Consider the following 18,488-nt stretch of genomic DNA (forward strand, 5'->3'; position numbering starts at 1 on the left):
ACTATCTCCTGTTGAAATGCAATTCTCAAATTTGAGGGAGGCTAAATTCATGCTTTACTTTGTGTACTTTGCTGTCTCTGCCTCCTCATGAAGACTAATCTATTTGACATTTTCTTTCATGTGAAAGAATTACTGTGAATAAATACATGGCAGAATTTTTCCAAGTTGTAGACTTCTATTTCATGTTTTCTTTGCAGCTTTTTTGGTTATCCCCTTCCAGAGCAGTAACTTCTCTTAAAATAGTGCTTGTGCTGTGCCCACATCTTTATATCTAAAAATTGTCAGCAGAGTAAAAGAAAATGGTTTTGCAATAATTTTCTCTGTATGTTGAAAATACATTATTGGCATTTGTTTCATTTTGGAAGTCTGGGAGTTTGATTTTTCTTTTTTTAACTTAACAGCTCCTCTTTCAACTTGCACCTTGATAACTGGAAAACTGTAGTTTGTACCGAAGAAGTTTGGGTTTCTGGTATTTCTGCACCTAGGCTGTGGATTGACTGAAACAAGCACTCCTGCCCTTTCAATTAAGATACAGGATGACATAATAAAAATTCTGAGTCTTCCAGGTGGTTTCCCAGGTTAAAAAAAAAAAGCAAAACAAAAGACCAACAAAATAGGAGAAATGTTTTGGTTCTCTCTTCACTTAAATGTGGTGACTAATACACCTTTCAGACTTTCTTTGTTTAACTTGGAAGTAGAGTAAGAAACACAGCAAAACCTTGGGGTGTTGTGACAAAATCAAGTTAGATCCATATCAAATTAAAAAAAAATAATTGTTCTTTTTATTTGGCAAAATATGTTGTAAGTTTTTTGTCCTGGCAAGTTCTGAAGGTACTTGAGGCTTAGACTGTGCATACATGTATGTAGTTTAATGCCTCCCTTGGGGCATTAAATATTGACATTGACACTTCTTTTCAATTAAATTTTTCTTCATTCTTGTATTTTTTTTCCAGAAAGGCTTTTCAGAGAGAGGTAGTTCTTGTTTTAAGCCTTCCTGCCTTACAACAGGATGTAGGTTACTTACCACTTGAAATGTTTTTCAGGCTAATTCTGCCTTAGAACTGCTGTCAGAAAATGAATTACATTGGTCTGCTGTAGACTTTCCAGGAAAATGGAGAGGGAATGTGCCTTGAAAATACCTGCAGGTTCCCAGCAGTAACAAATTCCAAAAATATGAATTACTTGTACCCAAAAGGCTGAACCAAAGCCTCTTCACATTACAGGAGAAGTGCAGTGTGTGCTCTCTGCTTTGCTGGGTTTTGTGCAGGAGCTGGTCAAGAAGGAAGACCCCAGTCTTACTCTTTCTCAATACCCTCCAGGGGGTTTTTCAGTCCTTAGCAATATTGCTCACAGATGATGTTGAATGTGATGGGTGAATCAATTCCTGAACCTCTAGTGATGATGCATAATTCATTGACTCAGAGGTTGCCGTCTTTCTAATACAGATACTGTTCCTTTTTCTTATTAGATATTCCTCTTCACATATACTTTGAAACGTTATTAAAGAGGGATGACATCAAAGGAGAACCTGCTGATACCTCATCTTTAGGAGGGGAGTTTAAAGTATCTGCTGACAATGGTATGTAAAGCAAAATATTTTAGTATTTGCAAGGCTGTTTTTTCATTAATTTGTCAGTACTTTCTGCCATGAAGAGGTTCAGTTTATAAACTTGTCACAAAGCAGGTTATCAGAGAAGGTGAATATGGCTTCAGGTGGAAGAGGAATCTCTTAGACCACAGTGTCAGGTTTTCCTTAATTGCACTGAGATGATCCCACCAGAGCTGTAGGAGGATACTACAAGTGGGGGGAGTGTGGATCAGGTGCCTGACTGCAGTCCTGTTACTATTTGGATTCCTGTCAGAAGTTTGGGGCTACTCTAAATAGTTCAGCAGTTGAGATTTCCTGTAAATTGTACTGATGAAAAGTAATTTCTCAACTTGATCCATGGCTTTTTCTGTTACAGACTATTATCCACATGTCTCTGTCAAACAATGGAGCAGTGGCTGTTTGTCTAATTCCAAATCTCAGTTGGTGTTAGGAACACCTGACCAGCTGTCAGAAGGAAGAAAGAAAAGGCATCTAAGTGAGACAGCAGTAGGTAAGAGAAAAACAGCATTGCAAGAGGCTAGTGCATCTTTTAGAATATGTACTGTATGAATATCTCTGTGCTCTGAGAATTAAAAGTTGTCTCCAAAAAGGATACTGTTATGAAACTTAGGAAGAAACAGACTTGGAACACCATTAAAATAATTTTCTCTTTTAAAGCATAGTAATCATCTTTCTTTTTAAGTGTACATACAGAATTAGACAAGCTGCTGTATTTTATTTTTGGAGTACTCTTAAAGGAAACTGCTCAGCAGTTCAACTGTGTTCTTCTAATACTGGGTGTCATTCTTAATATGAAAGGGTTTTTGTTAATAGTAGTCAGTGAAACAGACATTGCAAAGTTATCTGTTAAGTCATGTGCCCAGTGAAACATTTGCTATTCCTGGCATCTTTGTCCACTGTATTTCATTTGTTGTGTTCTGTCATTTGTGGTCCTGGATCCCTTCCACACTTTTAAGAGGACTTGTGGATAGCCAGTTCTTACTGTGTTTTTGCTTTTCTGTTTTAAGCCACTGAATCTCTACTTCAGCACCTGGTAAATTAATAGGTAGTGTCCTAAAAGTTCTGTAGAATAATGTGATAATGTAGGGATAAAAAATATAGCATGCCACTGTAAAGATGAATGACATCTTACCTCTCCAGGCTGTTAGAATGTAAAGCCTCACAGATTCTGTTGCAGATTCATTTATGTAACTTTTGGAGAACCTTTGGCAAAATTCTTCTGTACACATTTGAAGAAAACAAGTCACTGAGCAAGTGGGGAAACCATATTTTAAATGTCCCTTAGGAAACAATGAAAAGGTATAAATGATCAGTTAATATTGTGCAAAAATTGCCTGCTGGTGCATATCCAGGCAAAACTGATAGTGTAATCTTTCACTAGAGGTGGAGATACGGGAATTACTGCAGGGATGGATTAATGAAAAATCATGATCTAGGATTAAACCCCAAAACCCACAAACCACAACCCCAAGGCAAGACCACCCAACTAATTAGAAAGTTTTAGGAGAGAATAAAAGCTCTTTGGGGGCAGACTGAAAACTGCTTTGTGTTTAGATGAGGGTTTTCCTTTGAATCCTTCCCCTTGTGCAGTACAGCCCTGCCTTTGCTGTACAGTTTTCTCTTACACTCTGTGCCTGTCTGCAATGGGGTGCTGTGTCCTATCCCCTTTCACCACCAGGGATTCTGTTTTCCATGCTCCCCTGACCTCTTGCTGGTCCCCAAGATATGGATGCTGACACAGTGTTTCTCAGTTTCCCTGAGATCAACAACTGGAGTTACTTGGGAGCACTAGTAAGAGAGAAAACATCTTGCTATAAACCTTCTGAAGTTACCATTAGTCTTCTGGCAATAGTATTTAGTTTTTTTAAGAAATGGAACCAAAAAAGCAATCTTTTATCATGAGGATCATCCCAGTGCCAGAAAACTCTTCTGTGGTGTATTCATGAGTAGGAGCACAAGTTCTAGCTTATTAGTGCTATGGGTGCAGTACTACATATTTATTCCTAATTTGGGCTCTATCTCAGTGTAATTATCCATGAGGAAGGTCAGCTTAATGAACAAGGCCAAAAACAAAAGCTGTGTGCCAGGGAGCTGCAGAACTGCCTGGGAGATGGTAGTTCATGGCCTTGACCCAGCCTGTACAATACAGTCTTTAGGATCAGTCTTACCTCTTTTTCCATGTTGGAATACACTCATTCTTTTCATTGGTATATGAAGTCTGAGTTGTCCTTTCCTACTGGAAATTAGGTAGAAGGAAACAGAACAGATGGTTAGATTATGAATCCCACTAAATGCTGCTTATACTGGGACTGAATGGGAGTAAACAGAAATTACAATTTGTCTGGAGCAATGAATCAGAAGAAGCCACTATTGGTTTGGAGAGCTAAACTGATTTTGTTTGTTACCCTTGCTACCAGTTTTATAATTTATTAAGGAAAAAACAGGGAGAACTTGTGAGATGCACCCCAATTAGAGAAGTGCTGCTGGGGAACAGGGAGAATCTAAGTCAGATTGCATTTGCTGTGTGTGTAGTCTGTAACAGCTCCTGGAAAAAAAAAGTCAGGATTTGCCCATATGAAGCTGCTTCCATGAGAAGAAATCCTTCGTGGAATAAGAGATGAGTTTTGTGGAGCAACAATGACAGGATGAATAGCAAGTGTTTATTTAGATGGCTTTTTTTAGTATCCAGTAAATTTTAAGTGGCTCACTGTGGGTTTCTAGAAATGACTTTACTCTTAGTGTGTGGAAAAAATGTTGCAGTCTAATAGCCAACAGCCGGTATGTTTTGTTTATTGCTGTTTTTCATGACAGGCGAAAGTAGCGCTCAGTTTGAGACATTCTCCTTCCAACATGCAGAGCCTGAGTCCCACAGCAGCTTCACTCCCACCAGCAGTGTCAGTGCCATGTCTCGGCCCACTCATCACAGCACTTCATCACAGGTAAACCAAAATGTGGCACATCAACATCAACAGAGAGTTGTGCAAATTCATAATCCAAAGCCACATGCCTTTTACACCTGTAATAGTGTCCTGTGGCAGTGCAGAGCATTTCTGCAGTGAAATAATTGGATTACATTAACTAATGTATTCCAGATTGAGTATGTAGTGTTTCTAAAACAGATACTTGCTTGTAAAAGAATTTTGCAGATCATATAACTGGAGTGTGAGTTTGATTTATTGGCTTTTTTGTTTCATTAAATACACCATGATTTATGTTCCCAGTTTTATACTAGGGCACTTTAGAACCCTTTTTTCTTGGGGCAGCTATATGAAATGGCCTTATGGTGCAAATAGAAAATTTCCCTATTTAAAACCTTTAGTGCAGAAATACAGATAAAGTCCCTGGTATATAATTTGCTGAGGAGCAGCAGAACTCTAGCTCAGTGTACAGAAACACACTGTTTTACTGGAATTAATGGAAAAATTACAATTTAGATTCAGGTCCCATGGTTTTGCTCAGCCTAGTGGTGTACTGGTGCTCTGTATGTCATCATGTTTCAATGCAGAGTTGAGTTTAAATGTGTGTCCCACATACTTTAGACAACACATTTTATTACATTGTATTTATGTTATAAATACATATTACAAAATCGGCTTTTTGCAAATATTGAAATAAATGCTATATGTATAATATTAAAATAACTTTACTATAAAAATGTAGGTTTTATTTCTGCTATTAACAAAATTTAAACATAGTAGTGAATAGCTAATATATAGTTATAATTGAACTGCCTGTTTAGTTAGAATAACATCCAGTAAGCGTATGATAAAAACCCTACTACTAATGTGCCAAGTATCAGCACCTGCTGTCTAAAAAAAGAATAGACCAAGGCCCAAACTGAAGGTAGTAATAAGAATAAACTAAAACCACAGCCAAAAAGCACACGTGGTCTAAAAAAAAGAGCCCAAAAAATAGCCATACTAAACAGTTCCTAGAATATGTAAACTAGTTTGTAAAAAAATTTAAATATGCATAATAGTTTATAAATACACAACAGGCTGATATAATAAAAAAATATTTTAAAAGTGACTCCAAAGATAGTGTGCTCTTGGCTGAATGCTAGGCACTCAGCTGTTAACCCTTTGCTTTGTTATCTTTGTCTGCTATTGTCTTTTATTAAACTTTTTAAATTTTACCAAAAAGTGAACCTCATTTTTCACACCCTTGAGTTGATCATTGTCAAAAAACACATAAATGAGCACTTCACATTCTCTGTTCCATTAAAGTTCAGGCTTTCTCCTTGTGAAGTTCTAAGGTTTCTCTGCTATCATATATTTCCTATGATTTGAGCTGACATCCTCTTGTGTTGATTCTGTTATCCAGCATAACTCCAGGAGGAGGTTGAGAAGTGAGAGCTCCTATGATATAGACAACATTGTTATTCCCATGTCACTGGTGGCACCATCAAAATTGGAGAAACTACAGTACAAAGAAATCCTTACTCCAAGGTTTGTTCACAACCTCCTTGATTGCAAAGACATGAAAATGAACATGAGAACATTAACTGAGAATATAATGTACACAGAGTTAGGAAATGTTATAATATTAAAGATGATCTTTTCATGCACTTGGGTTTTTATTCTGTGCATTTCAGTTCATGTGACTGAAGTGACAGGAAGACTGGACAGCACAGGAGAAATACTCTGATATACATAGGGATGTGGCAGATGCACAGACTGGCCAAAAATAGAAGTGGATTTATCTAATCTAAATTGTGGTTATGGCCTTTAATATACCATAAGGCTGAGAAGCTCTGAATGGCTTTTTTGACCTTGCTGTCTTTCTTTGTGTGTTCATAAGAAAGTAGTAAGCTATTTTCACTGAATTAAGAGAAATGGATTTAGCAATTTTTAAAAATGTAGCCATTCTGATACAGTAGAATAAACTTATTTCTTCCCATAGTGTAGGCCTTCAATCCATGACTCTAGAGACCTTTTTGTCCTTTGTTTTAGAAGGAGAACATCTTTAGATTTCAAAAACAGGGCAATTGGTCTCCTCTGCTTACTCCATTGTCTTAGTAGCATGTTGCCTGAAGTGCTAAGTGTACTTGTTCTGTACTGTAAATCCATAATATGTATTTACTTTTTTATTATCTTTTAAGTTGAAAAATATTATTACAACTGTATTGGATATCTAAAAGACTGTGTTAGGAAAAGGAAAGGTTAGATACCTTGTTGAGAAAGGAAAATGTAAATTTCAGCCATATGTTATCAGCACCATAAACTGAATTTGATTTTCCCTGTCTCATTTCTAGCTGGAGAGTTGTTGAACTTCAACCTTTAGAAAAGTCTGAAACAGATGAAGAAGAGGTAGGTTGTGTTTTAATTAAACCACTAGGTTTATTTAAAGTAGATACAATATATAATTGTGGTAATTGGTGCTTACTTTCTGAAAACACTGACTTCATACAAATCCCAGTAAGTTTCAAGTTTCAAATATAAAGTATTAAGTATCAGATTGTGAAAATGTGTGTTACCCCTACAGGGGAAGATAGAAATGCAAGTATACCATTAATATTCTTTCTTCATTGTTTGTGTGGCTCTTGCCCCTTGCTGCTGCACAGTCAGCACTTCAAAGGGTCCCTTGGGTCAGGCTGTGCCACCCTGCTCCTGAGCTCTGCAATGCTGCCTCTCCCAGTGGGATTGTCTTCTGGGGCCACCAGGGCTGGCCCTCCCTCTCATCCTCCCCTTCCATGGCAGTTCCCATGGCATGTTGCTGTGCATATGCTGATCAGGCATCTCTCCTGTGGGTCCAGCAAGTTTCCTCAGTTTCCTTTTCAGTATTTGTTTTCCTGCAACTCTCCTGGTGGGAACAAACTTTTCTGCATTGTCAGGAACAACGTAACCTTCAGCATTTCCTGCCTGCCTCTTGATCTAAATTTGCAAATCATGGGCTAGTTTGCTTCCTCCAGATTTGAGAATCTACCTTTTTCTTCAGGGAATGTCCATGGACTTTGCAGCTGGGGGTCCCTTTCTCCCCTAATCAGGGGTTTGAGGCATTTCCTAAACTCAGGGTGAATCTACCAGCAAGTCTGGTCTCTAGACTGATTTTTTGTCCTTCCAATCTTTTTGTGGCTTCTTTTCCAGAAACCTGTCAGTTTTACTGTGCTTTGGACATCTTTAATCTCCCTCCAGTCTCTGCTACTGTCACCAATTGTAACTGTAGGACTTGTATTCCTACCTTTATCCACAATATCTGTTCTTGAGCTGCTATTTGAGAGAATCTCTAAAGCAGTTTAGTTGCCATAGCAGTAGAAAAGATGGTATTTAGGTAGCAGTGCAGAAGGTTACATTAAACTCAGTAAACAAATCATGATGTCACTCCCTTGGGATAGAAAATATGCTCTCCACAAGGCAAAAACTTCCTCAGAGTTTTACTAGGTCTGTAGCTACCTGCTCCATAACCTTTCCTTTAGGAGAACATCATGGTCTCAACTCCTTACCTGGTGTAGTTGCACTTCTCTGGCAGCACACTCTTGGGTTGGAAGGAAAAGCTTACTTTATCCTTGCCTTTTCTAACGCAATTTGGAAATTCCTGTGCAATCTGTGGTCAAATTTATGTCACTTCCACCCACTGACTTGTGGGTTAGTACTATCCTAGCCAGCAGGAAACATGCCTGTCCTTCCTTTGTACTGAGAAGGTCAAATTCCACACGCAGGAGAACTCTCCTGCAAGGATATTTAATTAAACCATTTGGAGAATAACTAATAAAGGCAGCAAGGGCACACTGTCCCTTGAGCATCTACTTCAGCAGTGATTTGCATTCAGGGCTTTGAGGAACTTGCATGGAATCTGTGGATTCTTGTTTAGATTTCAGATCCTACAGAGATGACTTGTTTCATGCTTTTAGTGTATTTTGCTGAAGGGATTTCAAAGGTCTCTCTCTGAAGTTCATGGGCTAATGTCTGAATTAGTAGCCCACCCAGGACATTTGTGTTTGGTATGACTCTCAATCCTGTATGATTCATCCTCTGGCCAGGAAATAACTTGAGTTAACAATACAGCAGCTTTGCCTCCCGCTGTGACCCACTGCTTCTGTATCATCTGTCAGCTACTGGCTGGAATGAGGGGGAGAGACGTCAGACAGAGAAAAATGCTAATGACCTTGTTTGTGTACATTTCCCCCTTTCTTTTGGAATCCTGTTCATTAGTTTGGGTGTTTTTCAGAGTACTTAGAAAAGGTGGTTGATCATAATTCTTCAGCTTCCTCTAGCTTTGAGCCCAGTTACATCTGCTAAGCTTGTAAAAAGAGACGAGAAACGGCACCATTGCCTGTTGGCATTTTCTGCACTCGTGCTCTGACACTCTTGAAATTGCTTCATGTGCTAAGGTCAAGGCAAACTTCAGTAGGTCATTCACATAACACAAGGGAAAACAAAATATATTTTCTGCTTTTATATAAAATGCTCTTTTTCTTTATTTTACTACATAGTAGCCTGTGGTGCTGTTGAAAATTATGTAACTTTAAAATTTTTTTTTTTTGGTACTATATAATAGTTTCTTTACTTCTCTATTTTCTGCTTAGCTAAATTTAAAACTTCAGAGTTGTCCTTTTGCCAAACAGTAGTCAGGGATTTCTGCTACTGGATAACTTTTTTTCCTTCATCTTAGTTGTCTTTGTTTTTAAATCTTTGTCTTCTTTGTCTTCTTCATTTAGAGACTTTCAGTGCAACAGCCCCTTTCCATGCAATAGACCTGCATCCAGCATTTGCTAAATTACAAATAAATCTGGGGTCCCCAGTTTGTCATGCTCCATGTGAGCCACACTTTGGAGGACAGCAGCTCAGCACTTTCTGGGAATCAGGCGCTTTCTGGGAATCACTGTGCTTTTGAGAACAAAAAGCTTACCTTTTATGGGTGCATTTTTGTTTCTGGGAATTTTGCCTTATAAGAACAAAATTGGCAATGCAAAAGTTAATCTACTATCTATGTCTGCTGTATTACTTGCTCTAAAAATACTTTCTGGAAATAGAACATTTGAGTTTCCTGGTTTGCATGTGTGAATTTGCAGTCTTATTGCTTTAAGGCATGGGAGGGTGTGGCACAGGTTTTCCTGTTTTGTTTTGGTTTTAATTTGTTTTGTCCTGGTTAAAGCTTCTGAAAAGGCACAGTTGTAACATTCAAGTTTATTTTGTAGTTGTTTTAGTAATGACAAATTCTTTGGAGTAATTCCTTGTGCAACTCGTTTTGCATAAGTGTTTTCATGGCCTATGACTCAGAGTTTCCCGTGGAGCCAAAGAGCGAAACACAGATTTTGTTGTTTTGAGAACCTTTCAGAAATATTCCTGATGCTATTCAACATTAATGCACAGTGTGTTGTGGTGTCATGGGGGGATCCAAAGCTTAGTTTTCTTTGAGTGAAATCATTAGACATGCCTCCCAGGCAGGCCTTCCCCATGGCCTTTTCTCTCAACATCACTGCCAGATCCACCCACTGAGGAATGACACTTCTTTTGTCCTTTTTCAAATTAACCTTAGTGAGGAAAACCTACCAAATTTCTCCTGTTACAGAACTTTAAATTAATCTAAAGTTGTTAGAGGAAATGCTGGGAAGCAGCAAAGGCTGTAATAAACAAGTAGAGACCTTTTATTCTGGTGTCATGAAATTTTTATCCATAGAACAGATAATAATTTTTAAATAAGAAAATTTACTGTTCAAAAGAATAGGGTAAAATTCATTTTAAATAAACAAGGGGTTAAATATGCTATCACCAGCTATGGAAAGCAAACAAGGCTTATTTCTGTATTTTTCAAAGCTCCTCACTTGGAGAGGAATATGGACTTCGAGTTTTGAATGGAAACTTAAAAATGAAATCTCTTCCCAGCATGAAAAGTTTTGGCAACTTGCTAAGAGAAGTATTTTCAAATTCCTGTTTTTCTTTCTAAATTATCTTTTGTTTCCACTTCAAAGGAAATCTGAGCACAGACAAATCCTGAATTTTCCCCAAGGGAATAACACTTTTGTAGTTCATAAAATTCTCACTTTCATGCTGTACATCATTGACCTTGGAAAGACAGAATGTGAACTGAGATGTAGCCCTATTTGGATCCTCTCCAAGTGACAGAGCTGATGAATTTCAGAGAGGAGGAAGCCCATTAAGTTCACTTGAAAGGAAACCAGCAGCTAACAAAGTGGTTTGTGTTTAACATAAATAAATAAAAGCAATGAAGGAGCCTTCAGCAAGGAGTGATGAGATGAGCAAACTAAGCAGCCTGCTTGTCTGAAGGTTCTTGTGGAGTGCTGGGCTGAGGAGGAACTGGGCAGACACGGTTTTACAAATGAGTGTGATCCTGTGTCTGATTCCAGTCCAGATGAAGCCTTTGGGATCACACTGATTGGTTGTGATACTTTGCCATTGTACCCCTAATGGCTGTGAAGCACCTCTCTGCTGACAGACTCCATCTGGGGATGGCTTCCACAGAAACATCATTAAGTGGAGCACTGCCAGTGTCCCTGTGGCACTGCAGTGAGGACCATGCATTTGGTTCTCTATTTTGTACAGATAAATGGTGTTGCTTCTACAACACCACTGAGAATTTTGCTTTAGAAAAAAAATGCTATTTATTTTCCATGACCCCCTGAATTATTAGTATAGTTCTTGACTAGGATTGATCTGGCAGTGCAGCTTCACAGCTCCTATGACCAAGAATTGTTCTTTCCAAGAATTTCTCAGCTTTTGAGCTGGGACTAGCTGGCATCAAATCCATGGCTACAGCACTCAAATACTGCTGCCAACCTCAGCTTTCTGGGTGAACTTTGAATGGTTTGGAGCACTTTAAAACAACTGTGAGCTGTACTAGAGGGATCCAGCCAAGAACTCCCCCTGCCATCAGGGAGTGAGGGGGAAGGGCAGCAAAGTGCTGTTTTGGCTAAGGAACAAACTTCCTGATGTGTTCAACTGGTGGTGAACAAACTTCTGCCATCAGAGAAACACAGATGATACTTTCACAGTGAAAGTCAAGTGCAATAGCTGCATTTCTTACCTAAAAAGCTGTCTCTTGTTTTACCATGAGCAGGTAAAGTACTTTCATTAGGGCTGGTTTAAGCTGTACTTGGGATCATGCAAACCATTGGGTAAGAAATAGTATCTTCAAAGCAGAAGCTGTTTTCTGCTTGGTTTCACAGCAGGAATGTGGCACCTCAGGTTCACTGAATTCCTCTCTGTGGAGTTATCAAAGTCCTTGGTGATCTCAGACCTATTTCTCAGAATTTAAAGATCACCTGGCAAATCCTGCTGCCTCCCAGCCTCCTCCTAAAGCAATCTCTGGAAACTGTTCGAATTTTTGCTTGTCTTTATTATGAACTTTTAACACTGCCTTGATTTGCAAATGAATACTTGTCCTCTAAATTTTCTGCCTCTCACCACAGAGAAAAATGTGTTAGTTGCAGGGAGGGGGTATAACTTCTATATCCATTCAGATCAACCACAGACATGTAAAGAAATAAAAATCCAAAATGACAGCATCCCATACACCAGAGCTCTCGTAAACTGAATACATGTAAATGTGCCTTTGTAGTGAAAGCATGCATTGTGTTGCCTCTTCTTGTTTGTTGAACAGACCTTTGCAGAGTTATGTATAATACTGGCTGGTGTTTTTAGTGATGTTGATACTGACAGCTGTGCCTGTGTGTGGTTGCAGGTAGAAGACCTGTCAGACAAAGCTTTTTCCTCGCGCCACACGAAGTACGAAGAGCGAGAGCGTGCGAGGTGGTCGCTGTGGGAGCAGAGCCGCTGGCCCAGGAGGAACAGCAGGCAGGTGTATTGGCTTTGATCAGAGCCTTCCTATTGAACCTGGTGTGGGTTGTGGTACAGGAGTGTCAGAAATGCTGTCACAGAAGTTTGGAAATGAGGGCACCATTAATTAACTCATCAGGGACAGTACCAGGTATGTTTAACTTCGTGGCTGGTAAGGGAAGGCAGTGCTGAGGCATGAATACTTACGGAAATTGGGCATGTTAATGACCTGGCATTACTAAACAAATACCTTCCTCCCTGACTGAACACAGAGCTCTGCTAGACTGTGCCACTCCCAGTTACTGTGACTTTAGCCAGTGTATCCTGAGTCCTTCTTCATTCACCTGACTCAAATGAAACTCCCCAGTGTTCAGGGATATGTTACTGAAGGGTCCTGGGCTGTGCCAGGGGCCTTACACTTAGAAAGCCATTGTCTGAATGGTTCATTCTCACAGGCTTGCCATCTGGTGCAGAACTCATCAGATTTAAATACAACCACTAAAAGTCTTGCAAAAAGTAGTGCATATCAGAACAAGCATCATAAAACTGCATCAGCAGTTTGACCATGAGAAAATGATTCCCATAAATCATTTCACAGTCTGTCAGGGCAAAAAGCAGCCTGTAAATGTTGGGATAACTTTTTTATTTATCACATGCTTGTGTCTACTCTTGTCTGAAAGTGAACCATGACACTAGGAATAAATAGTCAAAGATAGCTTTTTTTAATGCAGGATAAAAATAGAGCTAAGCCATCTCGAGGAATTTCATTTTACGCAATTTTGAACATAAAACCTCCCAACTTTAGAAAGTGTACTGAAAAATAAAACGTTCCATATGTACCTTAATTTTGAAACTGTGAACTCCTTGATAAAATCTTAGTGTGGCTTGAATTCAGAAATAAACTGTTCATGAACAAGGTCAGACTTCCACCTGGAATTTCAGATGCATGCCACTATTTTATATCTAGTTTAAATTTTTATTAAAAGTGAGGTCAAAATTTTAAATTTTACTACATTTTTGATTGCTTTGCACTTGAGTCCAGAGCAGAAGTGGTAAGGAGGAGCCCCAGGACTTGTCTCTCAAGTTGCACTTGGCACAGTGCTGACAGTGCAGTTTGGACCCCTGTGGGTGATGTTGTTCTCCCTAGTGGATCAGCCTGTGGCTGATTTCTTTTGTCCAAAATCACAATTCTGGTGAGCATGTGGAACAAGATGCAGAGTGGCATCAGTCACTAGCTGTCTGCAGCCAGAGTGTGCCTGTCCCACCCATTTTATCCACTTTGTTCCTCCACATAGCTTTGCTTTGGCTCCAGCCAACAAGGTCAAGAACCACACCAGTTTTCCTCTGCTCTTTTGGTTTAAGCAAGCAGAATGGAGGTAGCATGCACGGAGAAATTGAACACTTTGAAAAGAAAATGTGAACTGCTCATGGCAATGTGAAAGGTCAGGGAGTAGCTCTTAAAACTCATTTCTAATTCTGCACTAGGTCTTACAGCAAAAATGCTGACAGTCGACACAGCCAGGACTCAGTGCAGAAAGACCACTGTGCTGCTGACCCTGCTCCTGACCCAACTTCAGAAGCACACAGCTCTGTTTGTTCAGGGATGGCATCACTCTGCAGAGAGAGCCAGGAAGAGAAGGTGGGTGCTTCCAGTAGCTTCCAGGTCAGGTCAGTTCTTCAGTGACAACAAACCTGAAGATACTGTCCTGTCTCACTGATCAGAATCTTAGGCTGTCACCCAAGTTAATGTGCAATGAACATAGTACTCCTGTTTAGAACTGCATTGCTGTGCTTTGTAAATTAACCCCAGATCTGTCAACAAGTAAAAGTTTCACTGCTCAGTACACATGGCACATGTTTTTGAGGGAAATCTGGAGGGACTGGGTTCAGGCTGGGGTTTTTTTCAGGGCTGTTGGCCAGGGTTCCAGACAGGCCTGGTCATTGGGGCTTGATGGTCTGGCATTGTGGAAAAGAGTTTTCCTTGCCTCTTCAAGGGTAATCTATTACTAGTTCAAAACCTTATGCAGCCAGCTTACATCTTGGTGCCTGGCAGTGTTGTATTCTTTATCTGAAGAGCCCTGCATACACTGTAAAGATAGACACTTGTTTGTTACTTGATAGCACATGATTCTGCACACTGTTAATCAGTTCAGACTCAACTGAAATCCCTTTTTATCCTCTATACTCTTTTTTCACCCTCACTCCTACTCTTCTGCTTCCTTTCAGTCTGGGCTGTGGGAACTTCGAGTTTTTCCACTCAAAGATGAAGAGGTAGAAGCTTTACTGTGCCAAGATCAAGTAACGAATCAGACTGAAATGTCAAGTGCAACTTTCCCCAGCAACTCTCCCTGCACTCCAGGCACACCCACTGCTTTACCAGACAATGGCTATCCACCAAGAAAACAATCTACCCAAGAGTCAGAAGACTGCAAAAGCATTTGCCTGGGAAGCAACAGTACAAGGAAACAAAGGTGACAGGGAATAATGTGGTTCATTAAGAAAGCCAATTAAGGTGGAGAGAAGTGTAAGGTAAAATCTCTCGTTCACACAGCATATGACAGCACAATTCAAAACCTTTATGTTAGCTGCATATAATATATTTTCTTTCTTGCTTTGTAACAGGCAGGATAAATCCCAAAGACAACACTTTCTTCTTCCTGAACCCCAAGAGAAAGTAATTATTTCAAGCTGGAAGTCTAATATTCCCAATGTCGGGAGTGGGCGCACATAAATTGCTGGCACCATTCACTTTCTGTTGTCATATTGCCACATTTGTCAATAATCATCCTTTTCTGTTTGTTTGTTTTCAAATGCATATCTGGTTCTAGTGGACTCTGGTGCAGCAGGAGATGCTGTCTACCTTATCCAACAACTTCAACTGAACACAGAAAAACTACTTGAAAATAGCGGGGATAAGTGTTAGCCTCAGATTAGTTTCCTGTGTGGGATGACCATGGGGCCAAGACCTGTCTCTCTAACTGCATGTGTAAGGTAAGGCTAGGTGAGAACTAAGGCATCTGGAAGCCTTGCACCTAGCTTAAGTCATGTGGTCAGCTCTCAGTAGTGCTAGGGCATGTTTCATATTGAAGTCCTCAAGCAATAAGGTAGAAGTAGCGCACTGCATTGCCATAGTCGATGTATCTGACACTCAGAAAGCAGGGTCTCTACTTCAGGCCTGTGGGGAGGGAGAGACAGGAGGAAAGAGGGGTCGAGCCAAATCAGTGACACAGCCCATGGAATGTTGTGGTTTGGATCATCTTACTTCCTTAGTCCTTCAGTAGCTAATGAGGCTCATAATACTTTGCTTTAATATGTTAAAGTCTAGTTCCAATTTCTGTACAGTGCCTTTTAAGAGTCTCGTAAGTATGCCAACATTTGGTGACTAGCTGGAAAGGAAAAGATGATTAATGTCTTGAAGAGCAATAAAAAAAAAGCCCCAAAGCTTTCCATTGTGATTCTGGATAGATTTTGCATTTCCCAATGCATTCACAGTGAGAAAACAAAGGCAAGTTGTTTAAACTTGCATCTAAATAGCATAGCTTGGAATGTATCTGCAATCCCAAGAGGTATTAACAAAGATTAAACATTGAATGTAGGTATAATCCATCAACAGGCAGTTTTTCTGTGTAGGACAGTTGAAGGCAATTTAATAGGAGTCTCTGTTTTTTGTGCAGTTTTCTTCCATATGTAATATCTGGAATGGCACTGGACAGATGACCCAGTTTTAGTGTCAATTTATTTTTTTGGTCAAAATGACAGGAAATACACACTGGGCATATGAAAACAGTTCAGTAAAGTTTCAACACTACAGCCTATTGCTACATTGTAGTTTATTGCACATTCTGATTATTTTTTTAAACACTTTTTTAACACTGGTTTGTCTTAAACTTGAATCTTGCCTCAATGTCTGATACAATAATCTTTGATGCAAGGTTGGTTTTTTTAATTAAAAGTTATTTCTATATATGTTGTATAAAGTCTGAATTTGATGGCTTTTTAGAAGTGAAGTAGCAGGAATACTTCCTCTTGACATAGAGCTCTGCTTGGCCTGCAAACCCACTGCAGCTTTGCTGTGGTACTGATGCTGTGAGGCCAAGGGCCCCCTCAGTGCCTCAGTACAGAGGTGTGTGTTGCCCTCTCTCCTGCCCTGCATGTGCATCTGATTTCAGGTGAAAGTTTCTGAAAGGTCAGTGTCTCAGATGTTTTGCAGGTGTTTTCCATATCCCTGTCTACTCCTCAGGAAGCCTGACCTGACCAGCTCTCACCCAGCTTTGTTGTAAGGTATGGGCTTCCTGTATTGTCTGATCCCTGGGGCAGAGGGAGGAATTCCTACACTTTAGGAGAGGGGACGGACCAAGTAAACCAGCCAGGCCAGCTGCTTTCCATGTCCTGAAAGTGCTGCCAGGAAGTGGAAATACAATCCAGTCTGTTACAGGAGGGTTTTTCTTTACTGGAGGGTGGAAACAGGTGGTGTTAAAAAGGAGGCCAAAGACCCCCTGTGTCACAGGAGCTGGTTTACCCCAGTTTGGTCATCCTGGGGAACTGCAGAGCATCCCTGCACTGCAGTTCAGGTCCCTGCTGTGGTGCCAAACTGCAGGGTCAGCCCTGCTGTGGGTTACAGCAGCTGCTTGGTACCTTGTTCACAGCAGGGCTGCAGAGGCAGGCAGTGCTCTGAGCAAGGGAAACCACAGTTGCTGTGTCCCCTCTTGTATGTTCTTGCCAGCCCTTGTGGGAACTTGCTATTGCTTCATGACAGCAATAAAAAGGGTAGTTAGAGAAATGCGGAGCAGGCACAAGGCAGAAGCAAAATGTCTATTTGGTCATTGCCCTAGTCCTTTCACAGCAGAAATCTTTCTTCAACAGCTGCCTAGGCAGCCTGTGACAGCACCCTGTGGCTGCTGGAGCTGTGCCAGAACTGTTCCTCCCAATGCCAGTACAGGGCTGTTCCATGCAGTGCCCAGGGCTCTGCCATCAGCTGAGCAGGATGAGTGTGTGTGGCAGGCTCCCCTTCCAGTGAGAAGGGGGCCAGGAACAGGCTAGCACCTGCCCACCTCCAGGTGGGCACTGCTGTGTGCATGGCAAGCAAGATGGTTCTGAAGAAGCTGCAGACTTGCGCCCTGCCTTCTCTGTCTCCACTGTGTGTCTTGGCTCCAGACAGTGAGGCACCTGATTTTTCAGCAAGTCCCATTTTAGTACTGGGACAGGGTTAAAAAACTTGCAGAACTCAACTTGGTTCCAGGACCAGCCCTCTCCTTTCATTTGTCCCTCTACTGCAAGCAGCTGCAATCAGCACTGGTACACACTGGTTTCCTGCCTACAGCCACTGTCCTGGCACAACTGGGCTCCCACCTCCAGACAGTCCAGTTTTGCATGAATGCTGGGGTATTGAGGCTGTACCTGTTGTGGGAGCAGGCCGAGGCCTCAGGGCCAGGCTCATCCTTGAAGCCATAAAAGGTGCAGAATGCCTTGCTTGTTTCCATTCCTTTTCAAAGTTTTAAATGAAGCACCAGACAAAACCCAACCTCTCTTTGGCTGTTAAGCTATGACAACAACTGTTAGTGCTGCTCCTACTGCTGTGGCTGAAGGGTATTACAAAGACTGACTGTGAGAAACCAACTTAAAACATAATGCAGCAAGGCCCCCCCACGCATGAAAGTGGGTGTTTGCAGCTGCACAAAGCCATTTCCCATGTGCTTTATTTACCATGTTCAATAGAGGCATTTTTTTAACACCATTTATGCTCTGCTTCCTGCTGCTATGAGGGTTTAAAATGCTTCATCTCTGCATCCAGGACCTTAATGGCATGTAAGTACAAGTAAGAATTTTTAAGCTCTATTAAAACTAAGCTCTGTGTGTGTCTCCTGCAGTGTTTTATCTCACTCAGGGCTGTGGGCTGTACCATCCTGTGCAGCACGTGCAAGCCCAGCATGACTCGGATCTGTCCGAGTTGTTTTTATCCTGTTTTCCAGTTCAGACAGACCTGTGCTGTCAGATCACTCTGGACCACTCCAGACCATGTGCCTCAACACAACAGGCTGTGCTCTCCTCTGTCAGAGGATTGCAACATCTAATGGGTCTGGGGTTTATTCTAATGGGCCTGGGGAAACCATGCAGGCAGCTCTCTGGGTTTTCATGTCAGCACT

General features: G+C 40.8%; 1 protein-coding gene across 5 annotated transcripts in view; it reads left to right on the forward strand.

The window, feature by feature from the left end:
* Positions 1-18,196, forward strand: part of KANSL1L (KAT8 regulatory NSL complex subunit 1 like) — a 63,537-nt gene extending 45,341 nt beyond the window's left edge. For 4 of the 5 annotated variants that reach the window (XM_033064471.1, XM_033064474.1, XM_033064473.2 and 1 more), the window contains exons 8-15: positions 1,469-1,579; positions 1,965-2,099; positions 4,421-4,548; positions 5,933-6,057; positions 6,864-6,918; positions 12,251-12,363; positions 13,831-13,984; positions 14,572-18,196. In XM_033064471.1, coding sequence (XP_032920362.1) covers positions 1,469-1,579; positions 1,965-2,099; positions 4,421-4,548; positions 5,933-6,057; positions 6,864-6,918; positions 12,251-12,363; positions 13,831-13,984; positions 14,572-14,820 — 1,070 coding nt within the window. In that variant the 3' untranslated portion in view covers positions 14,821-18,196. The remainder of the gene's footprint in view (positions 1-1,468; positions 1,580-1,964; positions 2,100-4,420; positions 4,549-5,932; positions 6,058-6,863; positions 6,919-12,250; positions 12,364-13,830; positions 13,985-14,571) is intronic. The other variant, XR_004418436.1, reaches the window with a different exon arrangement.
* Positions 18,197-18,488: the final 292 nt, after the last annotated feature.

This window comes from Catharus ustulatus, chromosome 7, assembly GCF_009819885.2.
Source record: "Catharus ustulatus isolate bCatUst1 chromosome 7, bCatUst1.pri.v2, whole genome shotgun sequence".
NCBI classification, from domain to species: Eukaryota; Metazoa; Chordata; class Aves; order Passeriformes; family Turdidae; genus Catharus; species Catharus ustulatus.